Below are 13742 nucleotides of genomic sequence, written 5' to 3'. Positions count from 1 at the left end.
ATATGAGTATTGAGAAAGAGCCGCAAGAAGCAGAGCCAATGTGGTATGGATTTGGAATGCAGAAACCCTTCTGAACCATCCTATTTTCCTTCTCTTCCCCTGTATTTATGTTGATTCAATTACATTCCAAAGACTTTTCTCATAAATTGGTTGGTGGCTGGCAGTGGTGGTTTGCATATACTGTACAGCCTGTTTTATTTATCTTTTTTTAATCCTGCTTGAACGTGACTCTCTGTGTTACTGTGGGCTGTGTATAACTTCCCTAGACAGCTCTTTTAATCCATCACTTCTTCTACCTTAAACATACAGATACAAATACAGCCAATGTGTTGATGTTTGTTTTCAAATTTTTTGAATGTCTAACTTTGTCATCAGTCCTTCCCTGCAATCATTTCCTTCCCTTTACCACAATTTCTCACACCAGGATGCTCTATCACCGCATCTCATCTCCCCTATGGACCAATCAGCACTGGTTTGCCTGACTCCCGTCTGTTACATCTCATCTCATCATTCTCTTTCTGAGGCTTACACGTATAGAAAAAAACCCTGGCCCAGCATGCGGGAGCTGGCTGACCTCCCCCAAAACACATGTACATCCATTTTCTTCTCATACGGGGGTAAGGACCAGGATGCAGGGCAATGCAAACCATTGTCCCAAAGCTCGCTATGCTGGGTAGCCAAGCTGAGAGGAGTGGGCTTCACGCTGTGAGATAGAGCGGCGAGCGCCTGGTGTTCCTTTTTCACAGGCATGGCAGGAGTCAGCACAAGACAGAGGATTGAGATGAAGGAGGTATGGGAGGTGGAGAGGAGTTTGAAGTGCATCCAAGGTATAGCATATCCCTGAGGGGAAAGTAGCGGGGGGAGGGTTATAGCATGAAGCCCCCCTGCTGACAGAGCCAGGTGCTGGACAAACCATCAGGAAGCTAATCAGACTGATCAGGATCACACTTAGACCCGCGCCTCTGATGGTGTCTAGAGGCGCTTAAGCTACAGCTTCTGCCGCTACATATTGGCCTGATTTAAGCTACTCAAGCAGAGCTCTTTTCAGGACTGGCAGTATTAAAGAGATTCTTACTAGGATGATCTCACTGCCTCCCCCTGCTGAGATCTAGGGCATCAAGTTCAGCTGCTATACTGTATGAGGCAAACGTCAGAGAAGTGTTCGGTTGTGCCGTTGGAAAACAAATCTGCCAAGGAAATTGAGGAGGCATTGAAGTTGGTTTAAGATGTTAATGTTAAAAGGGACGGTTTAAAAATGAAAAGTCTCATAGCATTCTAAAAGGCATACATTTGTGATGTTATGGTAGGGCCCCACAGTATGGAAAAAAAGTGACTTTATTTTTCATGGGATATATATATTGCCTGCTTTGGTTGATTTTATTAAATAGATCAATAATGATTGTGATTGGTGGTTGGCTTTGTGTACAATGCTTGCATGTCCACTTGGCACTTTAGTTATCATTAAAAACCATACATATTCTAACATGAAGGTTGAGATATTGACAGAGTTCAAATTGTACTGAACGTTAGAGGAAAATAGAGTGTGAAGCTGAGAAAAGAAGGACAGAACTGACAGAGAAGATAACATTGAAGTGGTGTGATTCAAGGCAGAAATAAGTAAAAAAAAAAGGCTACAATCAGAAACTGAACACAATCCAAAGGGATCTGTTCAAGAAGCTCCACTGGGGAGCTGTTGTGGAAATTGCTTGGGGAATATTCTAGGCCTCAAGGTAGAGGCAGATGCTATACTTGATGGAGCGTTCACTAATTCATCGGGGGCATAAGCAGCATATGGGAAGGCGGGCAAAACTCAAGGTGAAAATGGGGTGTCATCCGTTGAGGAACATCCAAAGCCTAAAGGTGTAGACGGCTATGTTTCAGAAGCTCTAGAGCAGTCAGACAAGCAGCTAGTCTGCTTTGGGGATCCATTGCAGCTTAAAGGCCCATCGTATTCAGAGTTATAAAAACAAAATACAACATAGGAGATGCATTCAATACGCCAGCGTTTCCCAACCTTTTTCAACTCAGGGCCCTCGAGAGGTGTCATGGCCATTTCCACTGATCATAATTCCATTGTTGAGGTATACTAAAATAGAAAAATACTGTGCAATTTTCCAAACTCACATTGGTTTCGCATACAGCATCCCTGTAAAGTATGTGTACACAGCAGTATTCACTTTCTCCACTAAACGGCTCGCTGCAGCTCCCCCCCCCCTCCCTGTGAGCCCAGAGTGTGCTCTGATTGGTCGGTACGTTGTGAATCGCGCTGAGCTCCGTGGAGGTGTGATTTCCTTGTTTAGCGATACACAGCCAAACTCAACCTGAACACACACAAAGTCACAGCCGAAATAAAAACAATAAGTGTGGCTTGATATTGAGTAAGAAAAAGGTTTATAGGTTGATAAACGCTGTGAGAATGGGTCTGCAGAGAGAATTTCCCCGCAATCTCAACTGTCTGTTTATCAGCCTGCAGCCAGGGAGCAGAAATCAGCAGAGCTGCCTGCACTGTCAGTGTGTGTGGATTTGTCAATTTGGACCAATCAGCGGGGGCTTAACGTAACGGCTCCGCGGACGTAACGTAACGGCTCCACGGATTGGCCTATTTAGTTCCGGGTACGTGCTTTCGTAAGCACGTACCTGGAAGAATCAAATGGATGATGACGTTTCACCAACGAGGCGTTTTTGGGGAGGTATTTTCTGTGTTAGAGTTTTACTCGCTACAGGGTGTACTTTAAGTGTTTTGACTCTGTACACCGTTTACATGCAGAAAAACCTTCATAACACACAAGGGGACGGGTAATAACCGGAAAAGCATGACATGTCACCTTTAAGAATCAAAAGTATTTTCGCAGCCGACATTCAACCATAATCAATATGGAGGCTAAATAAAGTTCTGATTGGTCAATTCAGAACATCTGACATGTTGTTAATCCAGTAGTACAGACCGCTGTCAAGGACTGTAATGACCGTTGCTAAGGAGGATCAAGAAAGAATGGAAAACAGGTTAAAATAGAAAATAAATCTTAATAATGAAAATGTTTCCACACAAATCATAATGTTTTGCAAATTATTTGGCGGCAAATATTGAATTTACATTTACACCCTTTAATATTTTATTTGGGCTTTTAGATGAAGACTGCACACAGTTAATAAATACAACTATTATTCTGGTTAAATACATATTTTTAAAAGTCAATCAAGGAGTAATCTTAATTGAAGGTGTTTGAAGAGTAGATTGAAAATACAATTTATTTTGGAAAAGATTATTGCTACAAAAAATCAAAGGCTCATCACACCATGANGACTGCCAGAAAAATCAAAGGGTGGCTCAACACGCCATGAAATGGGAAATAATTAGCTCTAACAAAGAGTGGGATTAAAGGAACAATATGCTTGCCATTTTGTGTTTTTGGTGGTTTTTGGTTGTCAACCTATTTTTGTTTGTGAAATGTTGAAGTGATCCTACTGACTGCATCTTTATTTATTCTGTTTTTGTTTTTGTCTGAGATGGGAATGTCATCTCCTATATGTTATTGTTATGTCCATGTTTGTGTCTTTAGCCTGTACAAAATAATAATAAAAAAACTTGCAATGCCTTCGTGGACCACTAGGGGGCCGCGGCCAACAGGTTGGGAACCGCTGCAATACACGTTTTACCTTTTAACTCTACAACTGCTAAGCGATGAGGAAAGGAGTTTGGTCCTGAGCCCATTTCTGAGGCCAATTAGCCAGGTCTATGTGAATAAATCAGGAATAAAAGAATGAATAACCACACCAAGAATGAATTACCACACCAATAATGCTTCCAGGTCTGCTGTTTATAAACCATTAAGGCACTCCCTAGCGGCAGCGAAGGAAGAGAGGGAAACAAACTTTTTGGGGTCGAACAGTGCTCTCCTTCTGTGTAACTATGTGTCAGCAGGGAACGTCAGGAAGGCTTAGCATATTGCTTTTACATCATATTAAGATAACTACAATGCTGTGAGAGGCCTTATTGGATCTCCAGCGGATAACGGCAGGACAGTGTAGAAAGCTTCGCAGCATTTGCCTGAGTAATTAGGACTTCAGGGGATGATAGCAGACAGAAAGAAAGAAAGAACAGCAGCAAGAAAAGGAGACAGAGAGAAGGAAATAACTCAGAATTCAACAGACAGAGAGGTCGCTCTCTGGCAGAGTGACAGAGACGTCAATGACGGAAACCTTCAAATGTGATCATTATGAACAGAATTAGAAGCCAACCAGGGTTTTGGATAGACGCCCTTTAAAATGCTACAATATGTGCTAGTTGGATGATAGTGTGAAATACACAGACAAAGTAAGATGGGAAAAAATCTCGACACTTTTGTCATTCTGCAAATACAGTGGCTTGTATATATTTATCATTCCTTTTTCAAATAGATTTACACTGAAATGGACAATGCCCACATAGATTCCTATACAAAGTACTTTTCGTACTAGAATGTAAGAGTTTGACATTGTTGGAGTGTTTATGTCATGTACAATGTACTCACTCGTGCAGGGTTCATCCGGCTGATCAGCATCACCACGGTAATAACCGTTGCGGCACACACAGATGGTGGCGGCTTCAGCTGTGGAGCGGCTGTTGGGAGGGCATTGTAGACACAGACCTGGACCCTGGGTTGACTTGAAGGTACCCGGCGGGCATGCTGTGAAAACAGAAAAACAATGTCAGAAAATCTGAGAAAAACCATGAGCAAAGAATTATGCATGAGTCAGAAATCTGGGTCTAATAAATCAGCTATAATGGTAAGCAGAGATGAAAGAAATATTCTCACACATCCCCTTTAACACTACATATTTTTACGTCTTTCTTTTTTGTTTACTGTATGGAATAAACTAATTAGATGCTTGTTTCATTACTGAGCTTTAGAGGTGCTGGTAGGTGGACTTTTTTTGTTGTTGCCCCTGTTGATGAGAGAACTTATTGCTCAGTGTATTGCGTAATTTTTGACATGAGAGAGGATTGAATTTATCATCTAATTCTTGGCAAAAGTATTGAACTATTCCTTTTGTTACTGAGTTTACAATCATGAATAATATCCTAATGTATACAATCAGTAGATTCAAAATCCAGAATCCAGTAGAAAGTTGGTCATCAGGTGCTGTTGGATAACGGTGTGCCTGTGGCCAATCGTCAGTCGTTTTTGCACTGTTGTGATGGCCATTGGCCCATATTCAGCCATTTCAGCTTGTTAAATCAATGGCTGAGGCAATCAGTAAGGTAGAACTGTCTGACTGGCGGTACAGCCTAGCAAAAACTGATTTCACAAGGTTCTGTCTTTTTTTCCACCTCCAGTGTTTCCTACCAAAAGACCTGCAAAGACCACATGCTAACAACACCAGTAAAAATATAAAAGGCTTAGTGCCAGTTTTACAATATGTATTCTCCCGGTTATTTTAACACAACTGTTTAATAGGTTTGATAGTGGCATGAAAATGGTTGCCTAGTGTCCTGTGTTTTATTTTCAATAATGTTTAGATAAAAAAAATAAGTTTCCAATATTTTTGCTAAACTAAGCTGAGCTACCTTACTACTGGATACTGTTTATGTTCAGATTGTAAGACTTCCACACGAGGCAAAGTCTCTGGTTAGTGGAGGTTGGTTTCTTTAGTTTGAGTCCTAAATTCTAAAGGACATGGAGGTGGACACAGATTATTATTGTTGATGTCTTTGTCCAGGCAATAACCTAATCCATTTACCCTCATATCCCAAAAGAATACAAAGCAATGGGGGTTTCTGTACTTTGTGGAAGGATTTACTGACTATAATAACCATGATAAATGTCTAATATTTTAGCAGGCTTACTGATGGGTGAGGAAGCTGTGGTGCCACTGAACTCCAGAGGGGGAAGGGTTATACATTTAATGGGACAAGCATCTTACAATGCATCCCGCTGCTACTATTTTCCAGAGTAAAATATTGTAAAGGCTTGACTGAAGCTGAGGAATTGGATGTAGGGTATACTTTATATATATACTTTAAAATGTTTAAAACACTTTTTTAAGAATGCTTTTAGAAAGTAAAATGCACAGCAAAGATACAAAGAACAAAAATAATTCTGCAGACAATACAATATGTTGTCAGGTTTCAAAAAAACGACGAGCCATTGGTTAAGCATTTGAGATATTTAGAGAAAAATAAAACAGTAAAAACAACATTGAACGCAAAATAGTTTTATTGTATCTGACTAAAATCCCTTTACATAAATAGTTTCAAGGAGCTTGTTAAAAAGCTATTTGACTAAGGAGTTGGTGGCACATCCCCTCACTGCCAAATCAGTGGATGATGTGGCACAGTGAGAAGTGAGAAAATCCTTTAGACCTGTGTATCAACAGGCATTTTAGATTTAATAAAAAAATGCTACGCTTCATAAAAAATTCACTGTGAGGCTGGCTTTAGGAAGCCAACGTCTACTTTACTATGTTGTAAAAAGGGCAGGTTCCTGCTCTCATGACTCTTCCATTCAGCCAGCTATCTCTGATGGGCTGTTAGTGAAGGATAGAGAGATGAGGAAAGGGTGAAAAAGAAAGAAGGTGAGAGGGAAAGAGGTGGCATCATACACACACACAACTCAAGCTGCTGCCCCCAACGGCGGCTACTCTCCTATCTCCTTTGGTGGGGCTGACGGACACCAGAGGCTAACTGACTGACCTCATGTCTAGTCACACAACAGTGTCCACACACAGCCAGACTATCACATTCAAACACACATACATGACCAAACCACAACAACCACAAACAGCTTATAAAACAACCTTAGGAGCTGTGGGGCATATCACAGCTGCAATGCCCAAGGATGTCCCCCTGTGCAAACAAACCATAGCTTTCCAAACTGTCGATGCATGTATCAGGGAATATAAAGGTCTAGGGTTTATAAGAGAGCCTTATAAAAGGTAATGTTTTTACACGGGAGTGTGAGCCTCTGTTTTAGTGAGTGGGAGAGGGAGTTTTTGACCTCTCTTGACTTGTATAACACAGATTTCATGTGATGCGTGAGGAGAATACTGAGATCCAACTAATACAAGAACATTGAGAGTCTTAAAAAAGCCTCCCTGGCCATACGGTGGAGCACAAACCAGCTGCAGAGCCTTTTCATAAAGTAATAACTTCCGAACATAGCAGAGATTACAAGACGATAAAACACAGATCAAAGATTCATTTTCAGTAGGAGCGGGGGAGAGAACTTATGTGTCATCATCTTTGCTATATAAAATGCATACATCTGGGAGAAGCGAAGAACCACACGCATGTACACGGCCAACACACAAAGACACTCGAAAAAAGATTGCCCTGACTCTGAGGAAAAGGGATCACCATAAGTTGTTCAGTGTGTGTTTAATGGGGTGTGAGGAGTATTTGTGCATTTGGGTTCTGCCCCTGGGTTGTGTGTTTACAGACAGACAGCAGTTAGCCTGGACACTCATAAATGGGCAAGAGTGAAGAGAAAACAGGGAGGACTGTGCTGAATCAGCCATCTGAGATAGCAGCGCTGCAAAAGTGCCTCAAGGCAAACTTGTGAGCTGAAGAATGCCAACACACATACACAAAAACATTTTCAAGTACACATTCACTTAAATAAACACACACACGGAGAAACACTCCCGTATTGGCATCAGTGCAATCCCGACCTCCCAAACTCATTCACTTAAGTGATTTACAGAGAGACACATGTAGCCACTGCTGACCCCATTAAATGAAATGGCGCACCCACATTTTCCGCTACTTGACTAGCATATGTCCTACAGAACCTGGTGTAATTGAATGCCTCTCCTTGGTCAACTGGAGATGCCGCGATCAGCATTTCAGGAGGGGAGATAAGTGACAGCCAGGGTAAAACAAACAGGCAGTGACACACATTCACAACCACAGCTCACACTCAGCACAAGATAAATGTCCTTCTAGATTATAACTCCTACCTTGGAGCTAAGGCTCTTTCTCTAATTGACCCATAATATGTGCATGAATCCTAGCATTAAACTCATTAATTAGCTGCTCACGGATCTGCCTCACAGAGCGAGAGGGAGAAAGGAACAGAAATGGGCTAAGAGCTGGAGAGAGAGAGAATGAGAAAGTGATGCGAAAAATGTTAGCAAACCCTCTGAGGTATCGTAAGGGCGGGCAGCGGTGGGCTGAGCAGCGATATGCTTCATCAAATTTGGAACTGAGCCCAAAGTCTTTCCTCTTGATTTGTGAATATTTAGATTGGAGGAGGCCAGGAGTTCTTGTCCCGCAGAATGAAGAAAGCACATAGACCCATGACTCATCAAATGTGTTGGTTTTTCAGGGACAGGAGGGGATAGAACATTAGATCAACAAGCAATTACTCTTCCCAGTGGGAGAATAACCCACAGCTGAACTGGCTGCATGCAAAAATCAAAACATTCTTTCGTTTCAAGTGGTCTCTACAGGATTCTCTCTGTGTTGTTCTCTCCCTCTTTCCTTCTCACTTCCTTCTCCACCTTTACATCTTTTTGTGTCTGTCCCACTGGTAATGAATTGCTCCCTCTCTTCTCCCACCTTTCCTCCCCTTGTTGCTTTCTTGTCTTGATTGACAGGTTTGAATCCTTGTTAAGGTTGACTGTCTTCCCCTTTTTCTCTCCTTCTGTCTCTAGCTCTCTCCACAGTGAGTTGACGGAGGTATGGCAGCTGCGGATCACTGCTCGCTACTCATCAAAGTCTAACTGACATGACCTCATGTCACAGCAAACCTGACCGGCAAGGATGAGATGATGCGTGTGGCGCAGTGGATAGAGCGTTGCCCACATTATTGAGTATGTTAGTCGCTTTGGATAAAAGCGTCTAACAAGTAACATGCAATGTAATGATCATCTCTTCACAAGCATGTGGACAAACTTTGTATTCCAGAACTTTCCAAATGTCAAGTTAAATTAGAGACACTCAGATGTTCTTTCCACACAACAGTGACGTATTGATTGGCCTGCACGAGTGCTACGTGAGATGATCTTCAACATAAGCTAGTCTCTGTAAATAGGCTTTAATGATGGCTGATATGCAGATCCAGGATTAGTGCACAGGGGTTAGACTACACAATATGTTTTCTGAGCATATAATAAAGTGTGCCCTGCAGCTAATACATCATACATGGAACCACGCTGGCTCTGTGTCACATAGGGCACATGGGTTCAGCTTGTGCTGTTGTAAAATGTATACAGGTTATCAGAATACAAAGTAATTGGAAACGTTGGTCTTATATTATTATGGAGGCAGTGAAATAAGACTTTTATTAGCTTGTCATGCTAGAATCACCAGGTAGGTGTGAGATCAAATGTAAAATGTATACTTAGTCATGCAGAAAGTCAATGCAAAGGATAATAAGATGGGTTTGTAAATGGCTTCTCACTCAAACCTAATAAAAGTTACAGCACACTAAGTCCTCCCCTGACTTTTACTTTAGGATCACTCTGAAGTATAAGTGAGCTTTTAAACCCCAAAAAGGTAGTCGGTCAAATGTATGCAGCAGAAAGGTAATAAATATAAGGCTTAAAAGGGAAATGATCCATTCCGTAATATGACATATTTATCATTATAGCGTTATATTATTGCGAAACTCTAAGTTGAGCCAATAAAGTTGTGATTCATGTTGAGACTTTTCTTTTTTTAAATAGCCCTTTGCCTGATTGAATCCACACCAAAAAATGTTCTCAACATATCAACACAGTTTTTTACATTTCACTTTTTCCTTTACCGTTTTCAGCTTTATAAATACCAAGGCTGCTTGTCAGAGGTTTTAAAACATTGTGCAGAGAGGTTGCGTAACCCAAAGAAGAGAACAAGTTGTGATTTAGCGTTAGTGACCCTTAAGTAGAAAACATAGCCCCCCAATACGCCCTTAACCCTTAGCCTCATCCATCACATGGGATTGATCACAGACTTTACAGGCTTTAGAGTCATACATACACCCTCCCACTCACATATACCTCATACAGACAGGCTTATGATTGGGTCATGACCCCAGTTGACCCCTTTTTCACTATTTTGTTTCTCAGTCACTTAGAAAAACAGCTCTCCTACTCAAACCACATGCTGCAAACATGCCAAGTGCATGCCTGTATAGATTTGCCTATGTGACAATATATCAGAAAATATCAATTGGGTTGGAAAATTAACATGTTTTGTCCGACAGAGGGGACACAAAACGTGGCACGACAGCCAACATCTTAAAACAAAAAGCAATCAGTGCTTCAGCCCATTGGTATTCAGTCTTGCTCGTCTGTCATTGTTCATTTCCCGACCACAATTCACGTAATGAGCTGCTTTCCCAACCCAGGTGTTTCTCCACAAGGTCATTGAAAAACCCAATACAATAATTTGAGACAGAGGCATGGCTTGAAACAAAGGCATGTCAGAAGATCAGAAAAACGCCTGTGGGATATTAAAAGTTGTGGTAAATTACCTTTTAAGGTTATGATTAATTAATTAAAAGAAACTGATTCAAGAAAATGTTTGCATATTTCTAATAAACTGCCAACACGGGAGTCGTAAAAACATTTCTGTCCAAGATCTGAACAAATGTCCAAGTAACTTTTCATAAGTGCGATAATTTCTTCTTTACTTGAAGGCATTCAGGGTTCACAGTGGTGACGTCACTCGGCATGTCTGGTCAGTGTACGTTTCCCCTACAGCCTTTCATCACCTTCTAATCTCACAGAAAGAGAGTATGTGAGGAGGAATAAAGAGGGCCAAAGAGGTTCAGGAATAAAGGGATGGTTGGAATAGAGCAGCACTTGGAGCATACCTCGTCTGCATTTGTTAAGGGCTGCGGTGCTGAAGAGTTCCTCCCACAGAACACTCCCCCTGATCATTAATCATCAGTCCATTCTGGCCCTGTCAAGCCTCTCTTCCAAGCTTAAACATGCACCAATGCCCACAACCACCATTGTACACACAAGCTCACGCCAACACACACACACACACATTAATTCAAACACATATACATTCATGCATACCACTCTTTTAAACCTTCTTTATCCTTTGTCCTCTTCAACAAACACCGATTATTTTTGACATGTTTGTCCTCTCAACCATCTTTAAAAAAGTCTGACGCTGCAGAAACCACTGTGAACACTATTCAAACCCCCTGAGACAGCTGATATATCCTCCAATTAGGCTACATTTGAAAGTCCACACACTGCTATGTAGATGTGAAGTCTGGTATTAGATATATACGTCATAAAAAAACACATAAGGAGAAGTCAAATAAGAAGAAATAAACAAAGGATTGCTTCCTCTGATACATTTTTGACACCAATTAGGCTACTGTCCTTACCTACGGAAAATATTAGCAATTCAGATTTGTTCATGTTTGGACAATATAAAACTATTTCTGACTGGATTCAATAGAGGGGAGTGCAGCAGTAAAATAATAAGAATATATAAGAGTGTCCAGATGAAGACAGTACTAAATAGCCCTGCTTGTGATTTCTCGAAAATAATCAGTTTGCTTCACACAAGGATGTGAAATCCAACTGTCTGACTGCTAATGCTAATGGACAGGGCAGGTGTCTGACACAATGAATGTAGGAATACAGATTATGCTGAAATTAAGGTCTGTGTGTGTGTGTGTGTGTGTGTGTGTGTGTGTGTGTGTGTGTGTGTGTGTGTGTGTGTGTGTGTGTGTGCTTTAACAAACCAGCTCACAATTTAGCAGACAACCCACGCCCCTGGGCAGGCTGTTACCATGGTAACCTCACAGCCAGTAATTTTTTGGCCCACACTTTCCCTTTGAACAGCCGGCCAATGACAGACCAGCCGACTGGGAAATCTGGCTTAGTGCAAGCGCATGCATGAGTCGTGTGTCTGCATGTGTGTCCGCGTGTTGGTGTGTATGTGTGTGCATGCATTATGAGCATGATACAGATCAAGAGAGCTATATAATCTCTTAGCTCCACAAAGACTCGTCATAACCGAGTGTTGCGTTGGCAGTTTGCCGCTCCGCAACGAGCATGGCACATCGGCTCGGGTCAATTTTGTATCAGAAAGATAGAGCTATGTGCCAAGGCACTGAGCATATCTTTCAGTTATAGGAGTGGTCAGAGAGGAGCAGGGGAAAGAGATAGAGACGACAAGGAGGCATTGGTATTCCAGGAAACTCCACTGTGTCAACCCATCACTGGCTGGCAAGGTGGTAGAGAAACAACGCCCTCGGAAACATATCGCCGCTCAGCAGGCAGTAACATGTGCTTGCACTACAATCTACACTGTAATCAGAACCTAACAGGGGACCGACTGGGCTCATCGCACACTGCCAACTGACAGAGAGCAAAAGGAGAAAGGATAAGACAGACAGAGATAAAGAGTTACTTGATGAGGGGTGAAATCAGTCAAGTTATTTGAGCAAGGAGCATGTTATTGCCGGTGTTTGATTGCACTACTGATATGATCAATCTAACTTCACTCAGCTAGCAAGCTGTAATCACTAAGGCCTCTTACATTATCAATGTAGAAATATTAATGTGACGGTTTGAGGATATTCACAAACTTTATTGTCAAATGAAATCCTGTTTGTCAACTATCACAGAAAATGGCTTTTCATTCAGCTAGGGATTATAATCAGACAGTTGTTGTCTCCGGTGTTGAGCTGTCTGTGGATTATGTTTTGCAAAGAAGGGTTGATCAAAATGATGTGTAAAATCTGTATTTACAGGCCCTGTCAATTACCTTGTGATTCTGTCACACGGTGAATAAAGTATATGTTCCAAGATAAATAGCTTTCTCTTCCTTACCACTCCAAGTTATGAGACCATTAGCTTCCTCCGTCTCAGCACTTGTCTCTTTCAAAAAGGATCTAGCTCATTAACTTCATGGCTGGATCAATTAATCTATAGCAGTTAGCCAAAGATGCCCACTCTTGCTCTTTTTGCTCTTTTGCTATTGCTCTGCTCAACAATGTCTATTACATTTATGGCCTTCAACCTTTTTGTTCACTGCTCATAGTTCCGTCATTAGCAGAGCCGAACCTGATGGGAAGGTGTAGACTGTAAACAATAAATCATTATGCTGGGACATATTAGGGACCGGGAGAAAAGGCATGTTCATCCATAAATGCATTGTGCCTTCTGTATACAACTACAGACAAAATACATTTGAAAAAAAACATACAGAAACACCACATTTATCAATCAATCCAGTCATTTGGACCCTTTACCTGTGTACCTCTGATTAATGCCTTATGAATTATGTATAATGCATTCAGGCTGGGTCCAGATTAGATATGTTTGTTTTTGTTATTTCATCACAAAGTGTGTTATTGAAAATGAAAGTGGATGTAAATGAAGATTCAGGCGGCAGCTTCAGGGTACAGCTATGTTCCGTGTAGTGATACATTACTGTATGATTTGCTTTGCCATTTATTATCAAAGAGCACCGACAGCTTTTTGATAAGCTTTGTTTGTTGATATTTTCCATATTAATGATACAAACAAAGAGCCGTGTGTATGTGTATAATTACTGTAAGTAGATACACCAAACCAAATGACCGTGCTGTTAATAAATACAAATGTGTTATTTCTCATTTTAATATGTGTATGTATGTGGGGCAAAAATTATTTAGTCAGCCACCAATTGTGCAAGTTCTCCCACTTAAAAAGATGAGAGAGGCCTGTAATTTTCATCCTAGGTATACCTCAACTATGAGAGACAAATGAGAAAAAAAAAAATCCAGAAAATCACTGTCTGATTTTTAAAGAATTTATTTGCAAAT

At 41.1% G+C, this 13742-nt stretch overlaps 1 protein-coding gene across 3 annotated transcripts in view; it reads right to left on the bottom strand.

The window, feature by feature from the left end:
• The window catches only part of LOC104955767 (ephrin type-B receptor 1-like), a 105903-nt gene that overhangs the window by 18754 nt on the left and 73407 nt on the right, over window positions 1-13742 (bottom strand). For all 3 annotated transcript variants that reach the window (XM_010783158.1, XM_010783159.1, XM_010783156.1), the window contains exon 4: window positions 4512-4667. In XM_010783158.1, coding sequence (XP_010781460.1) covers window positions 4512-4667 — 156 coding nt within the window. The remainder of the gene's footprint in view (window positions 1-4511; window positions 4668-13742) is intronic.

This window comes from Notothenia coriiceps, unplaced genomic scaffold, assembly GCF_000735185.1.
Source record: "Notothenia coriiceps isolate Sejong01 unplaced genomic scaffold, NC01 NC01_scaffold00024821, whole genome shotgun sequence".
NCBI classification, from domain to species: domain Eukaryota; kingdom Metazoa; phylum Chordata; class Actinopteri; order Perciformes; family Nototheniidae; genus Notothenia; species Notothenia coriiceps.
Note: the sequence above shows the minus strand (reverse complement) of the source record. Positions and strands in the feature narration are given on the sequence as shown.